This window comes from Juglans regia, chromosome 5 (genome assembly GCF_001411555.2).
Source record: "Juglans regia cultivar Chandler chromosome 5, Walnut 2.0, whole genome shotgun sequence".
Classification (NCBI taxonomy): Eukaryota; Viridiplantae; Streptophyta; class Magnoliopsida; order Fagales; family Juglandaceae; genus Juglans; species Juglans regia.
The window spans coordinates 16,755,211-16,776,494 of NC_049905.1; the positions used below are offsets into that span (position 1 = coordinate 16,755,211).

Here is a 21,284-nt window from a genome sequence, read left to right on the forward strand (position 1 = left end):
TTTGAGTCTTTATTTTCGGTTTAAGCGTGTTAGAATGTTAAATGGCCAAGTAGCAATAAGTTCATGAATTTTAGCATAAACATGAATTGGCCAAGAGGAGTTTCACATAGTTGGGGTTTTTTTTTTTTTTTAAAAAAAAAATCTGAATTCATATTTGGGTTCAGGATGAAATTTAAATGAGGAATATAAATCTTGGTAAGTTTTGAAGTTTGTTTGCAAATTCTTTATATTTAAGCAAATTTGTAATTTTTCATAAGTTGAGGAGCAACTTTGCAAATTTGGTCATAATTTAATGAGTTTTATTATTAGGAGGATTAAGTGATATATTCTAATATTATAATGTATCTCACTTCAGCTTACATGCTTTTTATGCTATGCTATGTTTTACATGACATTTTTATAAGTAAGCTTCTAACTTATTCTTGGTATTTTTACATATGTATGGTGATTGTTCATATTCATATTCATTTATGGTTATTATGATTGTAAATAATATGCTATGTCATTTCATCCATTATTGTTATGTTATTTTGTTACATACCACAAATGTCATGTCATCATATCTGTTACATGATTTTCTATTCAAGTTAAGTCATGTTATGTTCAAGTCATGTTATATTCCACGTCAAGTCATGTCACACATGTGCAAGCCATGTCATGAAGCATACATGTCATATTACTGTCATGCATGCATATTCATACCATTGGTAATTTAGGAGGTTTAAGTCCCAATTACCCCCCCCCCCTCCCCCCCGCAGGGCAGAAATGGTATACAATTTGTCAAAGGACAAGGGAGTAGAACACAATCAATTGGACGAGGTTGAGTAGTCCACGGAGGATGCTCGAGGAGCTCATGGACTTGGCTCTCTAGTTTTTAGTTTTTGGATTCCATTTTAGCGCTTTTAGCCAAGCTGCTATTTAGTTTAGTTTTACTTATGTCTATACTTATGGAGTTTTGTATCCAATACTATGTTTTGATTACAAACTTATTGAATAACTTTTGGGCATGTGAATATTTATGGGAGTACATTATGCTTTGGAATTTAGCATTATGGTGAATTAGGTATTTCTAAAAAAAATAAAATTATCAACTGTTAATATTGCATACTATTATATGCATGTTAGATGCATTGCATCTTTTAACTCATAAGGATATATAACCTTATATTGCATGTCCCGACACTTCAATATCTATCAAATCCTAAGTGGAGTTTTGGGACATCATATGAAATGCTTACATAATATAATTTGATTTAAAATTAAATTTTAAAATTTGAATATTTCAAATCAAATATTACCATTAAAATGATGTGAATAATGTACTCTACACGTTGGTTTTGAGAATATAATAACTCAAGAAATTAGTATAAGAAAGAACATCCAAACTAATCTGCCTAGTTCGCAAAATTTCATTTTTGTTGCAACAATTTTAACTTTTGGGTAAATGAACATAGAACAAGTATGCGATTGTTTCCCACCATAAATTTAGGACCAAAGCAAAAGACGTATTACAAGGAAATATTAGTCTACAAAGAGATTCACATAAAACTACCTCACAAAGTGTATGGCATGGCGTGATATTTTAGATTATAAAACCATTTTTTTTATTATTATTATAAAGCAAATACGATCTACCACATCATGTCACTAGTTCTACCACATCATGCCGCATCACTTTGTGAGGTAGTTTTTGTGAATCTATGTGGATGCAGCAGTTTCTTATTAAAAAAGATTATAACCATTGAAATTCAGCAAGATGCTATATATGAGGAAACGTAATCTTAACCTTTGTACATTTGGGAAAAAGGTGTCGCTAACTAACATCAAGCATCAACACAGATAATAAAAGAAAAGGCCAGGACTGAAACAAACTCAGAAAAGCCGAATTCATGGCACTTTAATTTACAGTAGTATATATATGGTAACCAAAACCATATATTCAATAGGGCTTTTAGTAGAGCAGCAAAAGACATGCCTGCGCCTCTTCCTATTTTACAAGCCGCAAAAATGACAACAAGCTTTTATTTATTCTACGTGTGCGATATTCCATGGGAGAAAAGAATCATATACTGAAAAAAAGCTTTGAATGCTCGTTGCTATCTGTAGTTCCTCTAACTGCTAATGAAGAAACCCGATTTTCAATGGCTAAGCCTTTTGAAACAAACAATTGAATGGGTGGGGGGGGGTGCTTACAACAATAATTATTCACAGGTTTCTATGGTCGCAACCTCCATCCACGTTCAGCAAGTGCTTCGTTCACCCGCCTTGCTGCTTCTGCGGTGTCATTAAGAGGCGGATAGCTCCAAGTCTCTGACATCTGAAAATTAAATAAGACATCAAGCAATATATAATCGCTTTATGGGAAATAAATCCCAAAACTTCATCAACAATCAGATAGACACACAAAATGACGTCTCTATTTTGATAAACATGGTGGAGAAATTACGAATGAGGGCAATAACCCCAAAATCAAATATCTAAAGAAAAAAAATAAAAATATGGAACAAAGTGAACAAAAGAAAGAAGAAGAAATAGGAGATAATAGCAGTCAATTTTGTGGTCCGCTGGTCATTAGAAAAACATTAAAATGAAAATATGCTTGATAAAGTAATGAAAACTTAGCCTTTTATGATCTGGATTTCTTATTTTTCCTTTTATTGATTGTTCATATTTAAACATGAGACAAACACCAACTCTTAACCAGCAGAATTAAAACGCATGTGCACTAGCTATGAGTTGAATTTGAAGGAAAACATTGCAAGAAAATAGGGGCAAAAAAAAGAGAGAAGAGTCGCCTCAAAACAGAAATCTGCTATCATAACTCTCCAAAATCCAGCTTATAGTATTTCAGCATTCTTAACTCTTACCCTAACCCCCCAAACTCTATCAGCCAGTGTGCTTCAGTTAGAATTTATTGATAATCAGCAGGAGGGAAGCATCATTTTACAATAATCTTGATCCCCACACCCATAGAGTAACAGAATTAGAAAAGATATTCACTTACATCCTCAGATCCTGTAAATGGCCGAACCACTCCTCGTTCCCTCAAAGACTTGTGGAACTCTGATAATTTCCATGTACAACGCTCAGCTCCCATAACATATACAGGCTTCCTGCAAAACATAATTTATACATATAAACTTAAAGAGTTACATCTTTGAAACCAGAAAGCAAATCAAAATGTACTATATTTACAATAACAGATGTAAGCCTTCACAAGCATACCCAGTGCTGCAAGCCTCACTTATCAGACTGACTGAATCTGCCGTAACAACAAAAGCATCAGCCCAAGCTAGATGCCCCATCTGCGGGTTTGGTTCTGAAGAAAGCCACACATAAGCCCTGGTTTAATCACTTAGTCTTCATAAAATTCAAATTCAAATCAATTCTTACCCAGACCATCCCAGATGTAAACTTTTGGATTATTACCAAGTTCCTTTGCTATCATGTAAGATACCTGTTGATGGAACACCAAAGAAATGATGAGTGCTATGCAATATAAAACATTTGTTAGAAACTTGGTGCCTGCATGAGTACCTTTTCAGGAGTCCTATCCGAAAAAGATATTCTGACACTCCCACAGCTTGCAAGAACACTAAGCAGACAGGTTGTTAACTGCCTCGCAAGATCCGCACCGTATCGACAGTTGCCTATATAAGTAATTGAGATTAAGATACATTTTAAACATGTATCCTAAATACTACATCCACATTGAGAAATATCAACAACAAATAAGTGATGACAAAGAACACTACTCCGACTCTCAGCAAGAATCAAACATTGATCAAAAGCTTAAAAAAGGAAGACTTGACATATTATCTAACTCTCATAAATTTTGTTACAGTAACAGGTCATTACTAGTCAGTTTCGGAATTGAGGAACAGATATGTAACTTCCACAGAATGTGTTACAGCCCTTCAATTTAAAAAGAATATATTCCAGCCCTTGATGGCTGGAAAACATTCTCCGAAAAAGCACTCAACGTCACACCAGCATTATCAATATTCACTATATGCATTTGGTTGTCAAAAAAAAAAAAAAACTCTAAAGAACCATAAGCAATAACACCCTGGATGCCGATACATTTGACAGATGCCTGAATGCTTGCAACCTGTAATACCTCATATTGAGTATAGGAAGGTGGTACATGAAATCCCATATTGCTTAGGAGGACTTTATCATGATTTCAAGGGGTTTTAATAGTAACCTTGACTGTTATTCTAAAGTATAAGTCCAGATGTAGCTTGGACCTTCCTTCAATCATTATAAATGGTATAAAAGATAATCATAATCAGAAGTGTGGGACTTGAGTCATGCCACCTATGATAGAACGACTTGACGAGGACATTAGAGATTTAAGGGGGGAGATTGTAATGCCCCATATTAAGTAGACAAAGGTGGTGCATGAGATCCCACAATGTTTGGAAGGAAGAAGTTTTTGCTTTTAAAATGATTTCAAGGGGCTTCAATCGTAACTTTGACTAGTTCTTTTGGAGTAGGGGCCCGAATGTAACTTGGACTTCCTTGATTTGTTACACAACCCACCAGTACTAACGAACAAAATGCAATCAAACCCCAAGAAACAAAAACAACGCTTCAAAGTCTTGCAGAATAAGTATATGAAACTTTAGATCCATCTACAGGCGTATCAAGTATTGACTCCAACCAAGTAAAATCACTACCAAAGTAACATTGTGTGCTATCACTAAAGGGCTGCTATAAAAAGTGACTACATAACCAAACACACTGATCAGCTTTTTGCAAAATTTCAGTACTTGAATAATAGGTGATCAGACCTCACGTAACAAACAAAAAAAAAAAACCAAAACAAAAGATTGACATGCATGCACACATGTATAGACAACTTGAGTTCCATTCTCCATGAGTTACCCTGGAAGAAGATTTTATACATAAGAAGATTTTATTAATAAGCACAATGGCACAACCCAAGTACACAGGTATTATACATGAGACATACCTAGCCAGTAGAAAAAAAAAATAAAAAAAAGGATCACGGAGAAAGTGTTTTTTTTTTATAAGTAAACAAATTGTATTACTCCAAGAATAGGCCTAGCCCAGTATATACAAGAGACAACCCTGCTGGGAGGGTGCAAGGGAAACAAGAAAATTATAAAGGGCTATGCCATTGAAATCAACAGCATTGGACCAAGTACATAACGTGCTTATAAAATAAAGCTATAAGTTCCTCTAGCAATCTCTCCTTGTCCTCAAACATCCACACATTACGTTCCTGCCATAGACACCACATGATACACATTGGAATCATCTTCCAAACTGCTGAAATCTGATGTACCCCTCCAATACTTGGCCAGCTGGCCAAAGCTACCACCACAGTCTCTGGCATGACCCAACCCAACTTTACTCTACCCAGCACCCCATCCCATAAAGCCTGTGCTATGTCATAGTGTAACAAGAGATGATCCATCGACTCGCCCCCTCCCCTATACATACACCACCAATCTGTTATAATAATTCTCCACTTCCTCAAATTATCAATTGTGAGAATCTTGCCTGTCCACACAAAGAAATCTACTTTGGGGGGCGCCTTGTGTCTCCATATCCTCCTCCAAGGAAACCGAATGTTGGGGTCTTGGGTAAGAGAATTATAAAATGAGCGAACTAAAAAAGCACCTTTCCCGACGGGTACCCACCACAATCCATCTTCTCGTACATTGCTTGGCTTCACGGAGTACAGAAGACTATAAAAATCAGCAAAAATGTTCATCTCCCAATCTTGCGCAGCCCTACTAAAACTAATATTCCAATGAAGTTGCTCACCCAATATTCCCATAACCTCCACTATTGAAGCCTCTTTGATGCTGGCAATTTGGAATAATGAGGGAAACGCATCTTGCATAGCAATATCTCCGCACCAAATATCTTTCCAAAATTAAATCCTGGATCCATTGCCCATCAGAAGACGAGTGTGACAAAGATAGACCATCCATCCTCTTCTAATATGTTTCCACAACCCCATTCCATCAGCTCCTCTAACTTCTTTAGTGCACCATCCCCCCCATATATCGCCATATTTGCACCCAATCACCCCTCTCCACAAGGCTTCCGGTTCCTTATTGTATCTCCAGAACAATTTGCCAAGTAACGCTCGATTGAAAGTCCTCACATTTCTAAAACCCAGACCACCATTGGATATTGGGCGGCAAATCGTTTCCCACTTGACCAAATGAAATTTAAACTCCTCCCCCAAACCACCCACCAGGAAGTCACATTGGAGTTTCTCAATCTGGCTTGCCACAGTTGCAGGTATAGGAAAAAGTGATAAAAAGTACGTAGGTAAGTTAGAGAGTGTACTCTTTATCAAAGTAAGCCTACCACCTTTCGACAGGTTCATTCTCTTCCAACATGCTAATCTCTTCTCTATTTTCTCAATCACTGGCTCCCAAATAGTAGGCGACCTTACACCAACCCCCAACGAAGACCTAGGTACTTCAAAAGGTAGAGAGGCAATCTTACAACCCAACGCATGAGCCAATTGCTATGCATTAGCACCACACCGACTAGCACCAATTTGGACTTATCAAAATTTACTTTTAAACCAAACACTGCTTCAAAACACAGAAGCAACACCTTCAAAGCCCGCACCTGATTCCGATCTGGATCACAAAATACAAGCGTATCATCTGCAAACAATAAATAAGATATGTTAATGATGCCCCTATCCAGGGTTCCAACTGAAAATCCTTCCACGAAGCCATGATGGGTCAATGCCAAATCATCCTGCCTAATCCCTCCATCACAATAACAGACAGTAAGGGCGACAATGGATCACCTTGTCTTAGGCCTCGCAAACTATGAAAGAAACCCACTGGGCTACCATTTATCAACACAGAGAATTTAACCGTTGATATACACCACCGGATCCATAACCACTACCTCTCACCAAAACCACATCTCCCAAGAAGATAGAGAAGGAAATCTCAGTTAACATGATCGTACGTCTTCTCCATGTCTAACTTGCATATGATCCCTACTGAGCATGTCTTAATTCTACTGTCCAAACATTCATTAGCAATAAGGACCGCATCAAGTATTTGCCTACCTTTAACAAAAGCATTTTGGGGCTCGATGATCATCTTTCCCACCACCTCACTAAGTCGGTTGGCTAGCACTTTAGAAATGATCTTGTAAACCGCTCCCACTAAGCTAATAGGACGATACTCTGTTATCTCGTTAGCCCCCACCTTCTTTGGGATCAATGCAAGGAAAGTAATATTTAAGCTTTTCTCAAATTTAAGCTTTTCTTGTATTTAAGCTTTTCTTAAATTTTTCGGCCACAAAGAGCTCTTGAAACACCTTCATGATATCTTCCTTTACAACATCCCAGCAATCTTGGAAGAAACCCATAGAGAAGCCATCCGGCCACGGCATCTTGTCCTTGGCCATTTTCCGCACTACCTCCGCCACCTCCTCTTCCTCAAAAGCCCTCTCCAACCGAGAGACATCACTTGTTCCAATGGCATCGAATACCATAACATCAAGGGACGACCGCCAACACATCGGTTCAGCTAGGAGTTGCTCATAGAAGCCAACCATGTGATCCTGAATAACCTGTTCTTCTCTACACTCAACACCGTCAATCTTCAGCATCTCAATGTTATTATTCCTCCTGTGAGAATTAGCAACTTGATGAAAGAACTTAGTGCTTCGGTCTCCTTCCCTAAGCCACAAGGCTCTTGATTTTTGTCGCCAAGAAATCTCTTATGGCAAGATAATTCTCTCAAGCTCCTCACCCAACAAAGACTTTCGAGCTACTTCATCTTGGATAAGGGATCTAGCCTCTTGGATCCTCTCAATTTCCTGGATCTCCTTCAACTTACCCTTCTTGTTTGCCCCTAGATCACCAAAAGATTGCACATTCCATAGTTTCAGATCTCTTTTTACTACTTTCAATTTACCTACAAGGACAAAACTAGGGGAACCCTGAAAGTTGAAATTGATACGAAGACCACCACTATCTTACTCTTTCAACAGAGCCTTCAAATTTTAACCACATATTTTCGAATTTAAAGTACCTTCGACCACCTCGGATACCACCACAATCAAGCAAGATAGGCCAATGGTCCAAGCTAATACGAGGCAAACGCTTTTGCCAAACGTCTAGAAAGTGGCTCTCCCACATAGGAGAAATGCAAAAGCAATCCAACCAGGACCAAGTTTGGTTATTAGCCCATGTGGCAAAGCCCCCAGCTAGTGGCAAATCTACCAAATTCAAATCCAAGATGCACTCAGAGAACTCTATCATAGCTGGCCACCCTCTTCTATTACCAGAAGACTCATAAATCTAGTGACATCAAAATCTCCCCCTATACACCATGGGAGGTTCCACAAACTGTGAATTTCAGCCAGTTCTTAGATTTGGACCGTAAACGCCTGCAAAAGCCCATAAAAAGTTATCTGATACACTCTTTAAAGAGCATGCTACCGTGTACCTCCCTATGAACTCCTCCATTTTCTCCACCATCCGTCAATCGCACATCACTACCACTCCTCCTGACGCCCCATTAGAAGCCATATAAACCCAGTCCACATGAGCTCCACTCCACAAACTTCTCACAATTCCCCTATTGATCAGCTTCAACGTAGTCTTCTGTAAACACAATGTCAACCTTCCACTCACGAAGCAAGTTTCTTATCCGAAGACATTTATTGGCCTCGTTGAGCCCGAAGACATTCCACGACACAATTTTGGGCTTCATGGAGAAAAGGCCAGCCCCTTCCCTTTCGACCTACCCCTGCTAGAGCTACGCTCAGTGTTCAGCGACCATGTCAACCTTTTAAGCTCCCGCTGTTTTTTCGAAGCATTCTTCCAATGCTATTGGTGCCCCGCTTTGATGGTCGTGAGCCAGGCCATAAACTGATCTCTGTACCCTTCACATTCCACTCCCACAATTTTCAGTATTTATTTTACCTTATCAAAAACCCAATCCGAGACTCCTGACTGGGAGGGGAACAAAAAATTGAAAGGGGTCGGATCCACCTCCTTGCTAACCCCTGGCAAATCTCAGGTCTCCTCCACCTCTGAGATTTCAGTCATACCTAAATGATCACTCAAGGCCAGTACATGTTCTTCATCTGATGTCACCCCTTCAACAGAATCATATTGGGACAAACCCATCTCGGAGTCCAAAAGCCCCCCATCCCTCACCTCTACCTCAGGGTCCATGAGAAAACCCCCAGAGCGGTTCGCCAGAGTCCCCCTCCCCTCCCCTTCCCTTCCCTTGTCGGCACTGTTTGGCACTCGAGCAGAAGAGAAAACCCTCCCACTCGATTTGCGGAGTCCATCGCAGCAACAATCCCTTCATTCCAAGCACCCCAGACCTGCGGACCATAGTAGAAGAGTGCCACCGTCATCATCGCTAGTTTCTGTTGACCCCCCGATAGCTCCTCCTGCTGCGGCGGCAAACACGGCATGATCTCTAGTAGCTGCACACCAGATGCAACGATAGGTGAAGCCCTAGGGCTTTCCCACGTCAACTGGGCCCTGTGATGAGGCCCATCCACAAGGCCTTTTCTGCCCATGCCTTCAGTAGAAGGGCCCAAGGGCTGTGAGCCCATAGGCACCCCTTTCGGCCCAACCTTCCTACAAACAGATCCCACATTTCTATTCTCTAGTCGGCCAAGCCCTTCACGCTGGGCTGAAGAGATTTCAAGGGCAAGCCTGGCATCTCATTCTCAATTTCCCTACAAATGCCTTTATCCATATTACGCCCGACCATTCCCCTCAACTCCGCAAGCTCCTTTTGCTAATACCATACTTGGCTCTGTAAGTCGTCCATCAACTAGTGCACATCCCTCTCCACCTCCCTACCACTATCTGCAAATCGTACACCTTGAGGAGCTCGAGGCATACGCATGTCAGAGGTCCAGTCCCCATCTCGCTCCCCATACGGTGCAAGTGCCTCCTTGTATGACCACAAATTTCTCCGCCTGAGGCCTCATCTGAGAACCGACAGTAGGAGCACCCCTTACTCTCCTCTCCTGCAACAACTCCCCCAACGCCTCCTTCAGCCTTTTCCATCCTCTCCCCCCCTCCCCTTCCGAAATGATGATGAAGTTTGTCCTTCCCCCCTCCCTATATTCTGCCACCCTCACAAAACGACCTCTACTGTTGGAACATCTTTGTGCAAGGTAACTACAGTAACCCTCTCTGATGGAGCTATAAAACTCCTCCCCACTGAAGCAGACCTCCAGCACCTTGACCAACCACTACACAGTTCTATGTTCAACCAGAAGTTCCTGCTTCCTACTCCACCCCCTCTCTATTATATGAAATAATCCACCTTCATTGCTAAGAGTGAATACTTTCGATTCTATCCCTACCTCTCTAAAGAATCCCATCATAACCAACTCAAAATTGCACTAGCAAGATCATTAGTTTCAACAGGGAAAATTATTGCAAAGTGTACAGAGAGAATTTTAATGGTTGGGGTCATGTATCCAGGGTTTACTCCCCAATATTGGCCGCTTTGGTGAGGTAAGTGTACAGAGAGAAAATTTTAATAGTTGGGGTCATGTATCCAGGGTTTGCTCCCCAATATTGGCCACTTTGGTGAGGTTCCACATCATAAAAAATGTCATTTGTTTTACCATCCCTTAAGTTTCAACAGAGATTTGGTTTAGACAATCCCTCATTTGGATCATTTTGTTCTCCATGTACCCATCAGGCTGAGGAGGAGGAAGAAGATCCTACTGTGCCTAACAAATTATACATCATACAACAACAATTATAGTGGTGTAAATAATATTCAATTATAGAACACTGCAGTTAGATGCTGCCTCATATCCCATAAATACATGTACATAGAAATTAATACTAACACACAAAGATGCACATATTTTACGGAAAAATATAATAAAAAATATGTGGTAAAAAGCATATATATATTTATACATATTAAATAAATGGTCTATAACATGGTACATGGAAATAATCAATGTATCAGGTATTTCTTTACAGAGAAACCAGGTCTCAAAATTATCAAATGAATTGGGCATTGCAAAATACATCTGGAAACTCTGATTGTAAGTTGAAAAACTATTGTGAATTACGTTCTTGTTTATCTCATATTAAGCCCTTTCTTTAATCCAACATAAATTGTAACCAAGTAAATATCTAAAGTAAAAGCATAGCTTTCTTTTCCTTGAAAAAGCATTTGGAGAAATAAGGTGCCTCTAAAGGCAGTATTTTTCTCTTGAACAGCGTCTTTGAGCAAGATTTTGACCCTAGATAACTTACGGAATCGCCGGGTGATTGCTGTGGACTGGTGTTGTGTGCGCACAAAGAATGGCAAGATTGTGGATCGTCTACTACAACATTGTGAAGTTGCCATGGAGTTATGGGAAGATATCTTCAAAAGATTGGAGCTAGCCTGGGCTATGCCTACTACTATGGTCGAGCTTCTGGCCAGTAGGATGAATTTGGGCAGTATTCCACAAATTACAGTTGTGTGGAAGATAGTTCCTATTTGTATTCTGTGGTGCATATGGAAGGAACAAAATGATCGAAATTTTGAAGATAGGGAGCACTCACTGGAGGAGATTAGATTGTTCTTTGTTAATACTTTATTCCTATGGGCTAAAGCAGTTGATTTCAATGGCCTAGATTTTCATGATTTTCTTGTTTCTATATCTTCCTCCTAACTAGGTGTTACCTCTTGTATATTTGTTGTGTACTTGGGCTATGCCTATTCTTATTAATATAATATTTTACTTATAAAAAAAAAGCGATGGGAACAGCTAAAGATGAGTCACCAAAAAAAATATTTCGACATAATCTTCAAGAGAAACTTTACAATGAGATTGTCAACTTTCATTAAGGTTACTCACCAGTAGTTGATTACACTAGAAAGTTGTGAGCAAACTATCGAGCGCGGGTTAATTGAATGTGAACGGAAGGCAGAGTTGCTCGACTCAAGAGTGGACTAAGATCTCAAAATCAAAATAAGGTGTCTACTATGCAATTTTCTGATCACCAAGAAGCTATTCATATGACCATCATGTGGAAACAATCATTAAGTTCTTTAAATCTGACAATAAAGTGAGGAAGCTGCAATATTTAAGCTTCAATAGAAAGCAGAACATCAAAGTTAAAAGGAGAGAGAGAGAGAGAGAGAGAGAGAGAGAGAGAGAGGCTTAAACAGGATGTTGAAATGCCAATATAGCAAGTAGGTGGATTCAAACACAAGCTTAAAAGATAAAGAGAGAAGCTTACGATGTAAAGAATGCACATGAATTGTTTAAGAATGAAAGGAAAGGCAAGCTTTTGATGTAAAAATGCCAATATCCATATCTTATAGGTTAAAAGTTAAAGATGTGTCCATTTTCCGATTCCCTATGGGAGTTGCTAACTGACTGGAAAAGTTGCAGCAAGACTTCTTGTGGGGAGGTATGGTAGAGGTGCTTAAGCCACAACCACATCTTGTAAGGTGGACCACAATATGTTCTCTGATTGAAGAAGGTGGATTGAGGGTTAGAAAGTTGATTCTCTTTAATCGAGCTTTGTTGGGGAAATGACTAAGACATTAGGACAATGAAAGAGAGTTTCTAGAGGGTGCTAGTGGACACACAAGAAGTTTGAGTGGTGGCTGGTGTTCACATAAGGTAAAAATGGATCTTATGGAGCTGGTCTTTGGAAAAACATTAGAAGGGGTTGGGGGGACCTCTCCCTTTTTACTAGTTTTGTTATGTGCGACGGGGCCCAAGATCCATTTTTGGCGTGATGTCTAGTATGGTGACCAATCTCCGAAAGGTGCCTTCCTAGAGTTACTCACAATCGCTCACTCTAAGGATGTTTTTGTGTCAGATCACTATCAACTTTCAAAGGGTTCTTTTTCAGTTGTGTAAATTTTATCAAGGAGGTGGATCTATTCACTTAGTTCTTTGATGGGTGGCATTCAAGTTGAGTGGGACACAACAATAAGATAAAATGGTTTTGAGGCCTATCAAAGAAAGGAGTGTTCTAGGGCCTCTTTCCCTTGGAAGCTTATTTGGAGGAATAAGGCACCCCTAGAGCAAACTTCTTCACTTGGACAATGACTTTAGGGAAGAGTCTTACACTGGAAAGTGTGAAGAAGCAGGGCACTGTCTTGATTCATCAATGTGGCATGTGCAAGAAGAATGGGGAGACCATGCTTGTTCTTTATGGCATATGGCTTTTGTAGGGATAGAATATGTCATGCCTCTAGAGTGATGGATCTTCTAGCATGTTGGGAAGGGCAGTTTGCTAGCCATCAGTGCCCATTATTTTGGAAGATGATCCCATCTATCTTACTATGGAGCATTTGGAGAGAGTGATCATATCTTTAAAGAATGCGAATAATCTGTATCAGAGCTCAAGTCTTTTTTCCTTAACACACTTTCATTGGACAATGGTCCAACATGGTGCAGTTTTTTTCCATTTCTTCTTATCAAAATTTCTAGGACTTTCCCCGCTTTACCCAGTTAGGTGAATGTCTGATATACTTTGTATTTACACTGTCAGTAATGATAACTTTGGTGGCAATTAATTTCATCTTGATATGGCTGCATTCTCCCAAGTATCCCTGTACCAAATATTGGAGACCCTGACCACTATGCCAAATCCATGTGAGTAACTGAATATGCAAAATCAAGGCTTCCAACTATTTGGGAATGTAACATCTCTGTTAACTGCTACCAAAAGACAAGAACAGCGATCTAACCCAACATGAAGTTGATGTTGAAATACAGTGTACATAGTGAGCACATACTACACAAAGAAAATACTTGAAAAGCAACAAACATGAAAGAACCAAGTATAATAGAAGGTTTACGTGTAGGTCCTCCAACGTTGACCACTAGCAGGGGTTTTGGTAAAGGTGCAAAGTCATCATGCCATGCGCTGGCTGCACTACGAAGAGCAGCAGAATCTATTTGATGAAGAGCTCCCACGGTGAGGACCTGAATTCAAAGTTCTTACCATAGATTAACAGCACAATAATGATGAGGCTAGTACTACATCAAGGCCAATGTTTCTAACTTTCTCAAAAAAAGCAAACTTTTGCACATCCTGTATTGTTATTGATACGTACCACGTGCCTATCGGGAGGTTCACGTGGAGTTATCCACCTACGAAGAAACTGAGGAATCTGCTGCTGTGCATGAGGAGTCAAAGGATAATAATCATGTTGAGGGGTAATCACTAAGTCAAACCTATTCAAATTTGACCTTGGATGTTGTATCTGCCACACAAAATCCAAAATGAATGGCAAAATCAGAAATCTAAATATCTCAACATATCCTCGAGTACTCAATCAAATCCTTGCCCACAACAATTAGCTAAAGAAACACAAATTTCAATGAAACCAGCAGTGAATGTTAAGGCTACAAGTAAGAAAATATTAAACATTAGACGACAAAGAAAATTAATTGGCTCAAAAAGTTCTGAATAGTATCATGTTAATTCTTAAAAATAAGGTATATTGTTAGGATGCAATCTGAAATTACTGCAGCCCAAAAAGGAAAAAAACATTGATTGGCACCGGGTGTCCTCGGGTAATTCTAAGAGGAAAATCTCACAATCCAATGGCCCCTAGAGATTGTTTGCACCCAAGGGAATTTGAACCTTAGACCTAAGGGGAGCATACCCCCAATCCCAAGGCCTTTACCACTTGAGCCAACCCCTAGGATTCAAAATTAAGAGCAATAGAAATTAAGAGCAAAAGAAAGACTCTTGAAGCAAATAGAATGTGACTCATGGAAATATGGTAGAGGTAAAAAATGAAAATTTTCCTCGTAAACCTAGAGTAGGAAATGATAACTGCTCCACAAACAAAAGGGGCTCGAGGGGCATCATGGTGCCAACAAGCACTTCAAGAGTCCATGTTCCTCCACATACAAGTTAGCAAGTCTTGGAACCAAAGGGAAAGAAGTGTGCCCTTTCTCAAGTAACTTAACTTCTTCCTCAATTGCATTTAAAAGCCTTCATTACTTAATAAAATCCAAAAGATACTCTCCAACAAAAAAAAAAATCAATAAACCATCTTTGTTTTATAGGTTTAGGCAATAAAGCATCTTAATATTAAGCAACCAAGACAAAAGAAGCAATTCTTCCACAAGTGCAAAATAATATGAAAATGAGATGCCATAAACAAACCTGAACGACAAAAACATTTTGAGATGCTAAACGTTTTATGGAACTTGCAATAGATATTGTATCTCTGCCAGAAGCAACCACCAACAAAGGTCCATCCCTGAAGAAAATATAACTTTGAGATCAATCCCGTATACAGCATTGAGTTACAATAGCATAAACTTTCATCCTAACCCGCACCAGCAAATGCTACGTTTCAGGTCTTAAAATTAAAGGAGCTGGATTTGTTTGATAAATTTGCATTTTATTTGAAGGATTGAATCAGACACACATGCACGTATATATTTAGGTGTTTTTCTGTGCATGAGGTGACACATGTTTCCTTTCAAACATGCAATACATGTCACTCCTTTTGTTCTCTTTTCATATATTTATTTGCTTATATGTTCAAGACATTCCAGACCTCGCAAGATAAATTCAAACTGCTATGTAACTTATTAATCTTATGCCAAAACACTTGGCTAGTGCAAGTTGAGAAGGTTAAAATATTGCATATTTTGGTATACGATATCTCTTTGCCAATGATATATCTTGGCCTCCTGTTGAGACCTTGGATGCCTCTTTCAAGGCCAAATCTATTTGAAATCGTGTGATCTAGAAGCTGGAACACTGTTCGGTTGGATGGAATAAGATGTATTTGTCTAAAGGTAGCAAGATCACTCTAATCAAGAATACTCTTTTCAATTTGCCTACATTTTCTCGTCCATGTTTCCGATTCCCACTAGTATGGCCAATTGAATACAGAAGCTACGAGACTTTTTACGGAGTGGGTGAAGAGTTCAAATTTCACCTAATAACCTAGGTAAATGTCTCAGCCTTTGATTGGCTGATGTGGATCTTGATGCCATGTATCAACCAATCAAAAAGACTAACATCTTCCTGTTAGTTTTCCAAAGGAAAATTGATGATTGTACCAAATTGTGAGTTTCTTGATACTCAGGTAATTTTGCAAAAGTTGAAAATTGAAGCCTCGAATTGCAAAAAGGGTAAAACTCATGTACTTATTTTGCAATTAACCTTTTTTTATATCTTTTTGTTCCTAATCAGGCGTCCTCCTATAACGTCTTACGTACTTGGACTATGCCTTTTGGGTTTACTAATGACAAAATTTTCTATGAAATGCCAAAAAAAAAAAAAGCATGTTACCAAACTAGACTTGGTCGATCTAAATGCAACAGTTGCATTTTATGAGCTTGTAATGCCCACTGAATTCCATGAATAAGAGGGAAACTAGGCTATAAGTAGCTGTTTGTTATCGCTATAGGTGCTGCTCACTTTTATTTGGTTTGCCTTCACTATTGCTCCTACAGGTTGGCCTAAGTGGGGGGGTAGGATTAAACAGGTTGTGTTATGAACATGAGAAAAAACACTCTAACTTGAGGACGAGTGTCAAGAAAGGTCAGCCCTCCCACTATAAGAGCTTGTAATGCTAGTATGCCCAATCTATGCAGGGTAGCCTACCTGCCAAATCAAAAGTTTGTTAATTTTTTTCTTTTGGTGAGTAATAAAAGTTTCAATAGAAAGCGTGAAAGAACAATCCAAGTACACATGATATATACAATGATACAATTCCCCATCAAATTTTAAAGGAAAGAAAATGCAATCCCCCCATAGACAAACAGGAGACATAACATAAGGATTGGATAAAATGATACATAGGAGCATGTGATAGGTAGTGCTCTATCTTGACTCTATACTTTAATATTTATTACTTAGCACACGGTATGTGATAGGTAGTGATGAAGGTCTAATCAAATAAAGACAGTCTCATTATTCCTACATGTCAGTAGCATTCCATTGAGACTTCCATGGGTGTATCTATAAAGTAATAAAGCATAATGTTGTATACCCATGTTTGTATGAAATATTACTTCTAACAAGCACATGCAGGGGAACAAACCTCAAATCAGGACCCAATTGCAAGACCAAAGCACAGAATATCACTAAGGTAGAAACTTTTTGATCTATAAACAGGAATGAATCTCATTATTTTGGGTAAACCAAAAGCTACTTTAATTTAATAAATGGGATATCAGCAACATATTTATCAAGGTAGTAAAATACTATACTATAATAATGAATAATATATCTATGAAAGCTAAAATAACCTTTTTAATTTTCTATGCTATAAAAACATTGCAGCAAACCAGAGATAATAACTTCTGAGTTAAATGCATTTTCATATATAATTGGCAAGATAAGATATCTTCAGCTAAAACAAATAATCAGTGCCAATGTATGTTTCTTCTTTCCAAAGTGCCTACACATACAAACACGTTGCATGCATAGTCTCACACTTTAAAAGGTTTTGTCCTCCAACACTGAAAATTAAGCAAAAGGTTATTAACACCGGCATCTTGTAAAGAAATGTAGAAGAAGAACCTACTTTTCGAAAGTGTCACGAGCCATGCCCACAATGTGCTTCACATCAGCTTCTAAAACAGATGCCAAGCCTAGGCCGTGGCCACCATTTTCTGAAGGTAGAGGAGTAAGTTTCTTCCTGCGTGACGTCAATAAAATTATCTGCTTTATGAGATAATATAATATCTTGTGAAATGAGACTGGCAACCAGTGAAGCCACTCATTTATTCCTCCTCTTGGCCTCGTAACCCTCTGCATATGAAGCTCCAGAAAATAAATATAGATTGAATCAAATTCCAAAATTCAGTATATTTCTATGCATATAAATATACTGAATAAAACGCCAAAAGACACTACTTCAGCACTTCTAGCTACTATATGATCATGATCTATAAGCTCTAGATTAATGATATTTAATCAAATCTATTCCAGGACCTTTCAATGTTAAGAACGCTCGAAATTGTTAATTCAAGGTTTAAAGAATTCTGTAGAACTGAAGGAAAGAACTAACGTATAAGGCATGCTTGTCTGCGAGGCCAAGGGCGCGAACCAAGCCCAAGCTCTGATTCTCGGAGGACGGTGAGCCGTTACCGATGACAACGGCTCGGCGGATGAAGGCGCCGAGGAAGCCGACTTCGAAGATATCAGGAACACCGCGGGAGGTTGGGCTCGGAGGCTCTGGAAGCCGTATCGGCTTCATATCGTTTACTGTCGGTACGGAGTATAAACCCTAACACGAAGCGCACCAATCCAATAGGGACGAGAGGGAGAAAAGTCGAAGGAGAGTGAAGGAATAGATGGGGATGGGATCAGATCGCAGGTAAAGGGGCCGAGGAAACTAACTGCTTTGTTTGAACTCACTTTTGCACTCTCTGGGGAAAAGCAAATAATTTCTCAGAAAGAAGGTTCCGTCGTCTTCTTTCTCTCCTGTCCTTTTTCCCCTTCTTCAGATGGTTTTGACAATTCAGCCCCTCTAGGAGGAGATGGTGTCTGAGTAGGGTGGCTCAGGCACTCTACACGTACACGATAAAACACGAATACGATGTAAAATTAACAGATTTGAAATTGAGTTTAGGTAAAAACGAATTAATTTGTTAAAATATAATTTATAAATAGATCAACTTATTTAATATAAAATCAACTCGTTTTAATTTATTTAAAATTTATTTTAAAATTAAAATTTTATTATTATTAAATTATAATATTAGTATTTCTCAATATATTTATATTTTAATTATTTTTATTGTTTTTATTATAATTTTAGACATATACTTATATTTGTTATTATATAGCTTGTAATATTAATTTTATTATATGTTAAAATTTGAAAACTATTTATATATATTTTTTAAGAGATTATGTTTATTAATAAATATAGATTTTAACTTTTATATAAAATTATATTAATCAGCTCAAATGGGTTATACGTTTTAATTCAACCCATTTACATGAAACAAAAAAATTTAAATGAGTTATGTCATGTTAACAGATTTCTAATTAATTATTAAAAAGATGACACGACACGATCCATTATCTAAATGAGTTAGGTTAGGGTTTAGAAGTTTGACACGTTTAACTTAATGAGTTGAGTTAGGATTGACCTATATAATTAAATGTTCATGACTTGACACGATACGAAAACACGATTTTTCACCCTGTCAATCTAAGTAGGGGACATAGCCTAAAAGTCCAGTCCACGTAAGAAGCCCAAAATTTAACAAAATTTGGAGGCTATTTTTGAACCTAATGTTTTAATAATTTTATTTAAAAAAATTTACATTACACACATCATCTATATGATATAATTTAAGAAAAACTCTATTTTTTTTTCTCTCAGCAAGCGTGTAGTGTATGGCTATGGAATAGAAAAACTCATAATTTAATTTAGAAGATAAATAGTACGCAAATTATGTATGGTGTAAAGACATTCCCATAGCATTTTCTTTTCTATTACCCATAAATATTTGCTGCATTTTCATTTTCCTAAAAACAAAATTAAATTTTATGAGAAAAAAAAAACCTTCAAACACCAACTTTTTTAAATGAAAAATAATATTAGCAGTCGTGTAGTGTATAAGTGTCACACAATTTTTTTTAAAAAAGTAAGTAAATATAGACCCTCTTGAAAAAAATTAATTATTTTTTAATAATAAATCTTATTTTTTTTCAAAATAATTGAATGACGTTTAGGCCGATTTTATGTAGCATAACACTGAAAAGAGGTTTGAAAAAGAAATTTGTATTGAGGTGTGAATAAAAATTAGAGAGGAAATCTTCGTGTTTTTATATACCGAAATAATATAATTGTTTGAAAAATAAGACCATTGGAAGACACGACATTCGACGTATAATGGCAAAAAATATGACTACTAGAATAAAGAGTAAAATAGAATTGAAAAGAATAATAAAATGCAATAGAGAAAGATTTAGTTTAGGTTTGGATAGTAAGATGTGTTGAGATGGTTTGAAATAAAAATTAAAAGTTGAATAAAATATTATTATAATATTATTTTTTAATATTATTATTGTTATAAAATTTGAAAAAATTAAATCATTATTATATTTTATGTGAAAATTTAAAAAAATTATAATGATGAGATGAAATGAGATTGAGTGATTCTTGAATCCAAATCGGGGCTGGCTAAGTTGAGTATTTTATATTTTTCTTTTGAAAATTGGCTGATTAAACAAGAAAATATGAGTTTTCGAGTCAAATTATCTTGAATCCCAGTTGCAAAAACAGCAAATGTATTGGTTCCATACCCCAAGCAAGAATAAAGAAAAGCCAAAAACAAACTGACCATAAAGTGCTCTTGAAATTTCTCCACATCCAACCTATCAGGGTTCCTAAAAAGATAAATGCTTTAGATCCTAAAGAATTTCATAGAATCAAACTCAGATACTGACGTAACTTGATGTAATATGTTAAATTATAAATTTATTTTTATTGTAAAATAAATTTAATGTATTACATAAAATCATGTCAATTTGTAAATTTCATTTTACGAAATATCTTTGTGACTATAGTACTTCTCTCTAAAAAAGCTCAATTAATATCGAACTTCAAACGATGTGCACATGTAATGGGTGTAGCTTTAAAACCTCTAAAAAGGAAGCTAAAAGACCAAATAGATCTTACCCCTTGCTGCAGCTCCGCCAAAGGGCAATCTCATCTCTTTGGCTGAACTGCAGCAAACGAGTATTGTCAACCACAATAGCAATATATATTGCCTAGCTCTAGAAGTCAAGAGATGTGAATGATATGTTGCTAATGCCAAAGGTACAAAAAATAGGAACGTGAGGAGCCTTAACAAACATCCCCTAATAGTTGTAACAGCATAAAAACAATGATAAAAAAAAAAAAAAAAAAAAGTGAGCCAATAAATTGGACTGACTCCATATTTTCTTGGTCAAAGTGTTGGGAAAAGGCCAACGTGTAGATGATTGCTGAAGCAGTTCATAACGGTGTAAGAGTGCTGTAATTTTGCTGAAGAGGTGCATATTGTTGCAGACTGGTTCAAGGAAGTCACTAAAAAACTACAATTGAGAATTTGGACATCTCAAATTCACTCCTTAGGATCTATCATTTGCAAGGATATCAAGAAAAATAGAAAACTAATAGCAATACAAGAATTTACGTAGAAAACTCCCAAAAATGAGAAAAACCACCAGATACAGATAAGAAAATTCACTATGTAAAAAATTATTATAATCACACAATTTTTCTCCTCACCCCAAATACATCCACAAAGCTTCCACACTAGTAAACTTT

At 37.5% G+C, this 21,284-nt stretch overlaps 1 protein-coding gene across 1 annotated transcript; it reads right to left on the reverse strand.

The window, feature by feature from the left end:
* Positions 1-1,843: 1,843 nt before the first annotated feature.
* LOC108981945 (mitochondrial fission protein ELM1-like) lies at positions 1,844-18,513 on the reverse strand. Its single transcript, XM_018953202.2, has 10 exons — positions 18,024-18,513; positions 17,538-17,764; positions 15,155-15,251; positions 14,091-14,240; positions 13,833-13,959; positions 3,538-3,650; positions 3,394-3,457; positions 3,226-3,319; positions 3,005-3,113; positions 1,844-2,317 (listed from the first exon to the last, which is right to left on the reverse strand). Exons 1-10 carry the CDS (start codon positions 18,210-18,212, stop codon positions 2,216-2,218), a joined length of 1,272 nt encoding a protein of 423 aa, XP_018808747.1. The 5' UTR covers positions 18,213-18,513; the 3' UTR covers positions 1,844-2,215.
* Positions 18,514-21,284: the final 2,771 nt, after the last annotated feature.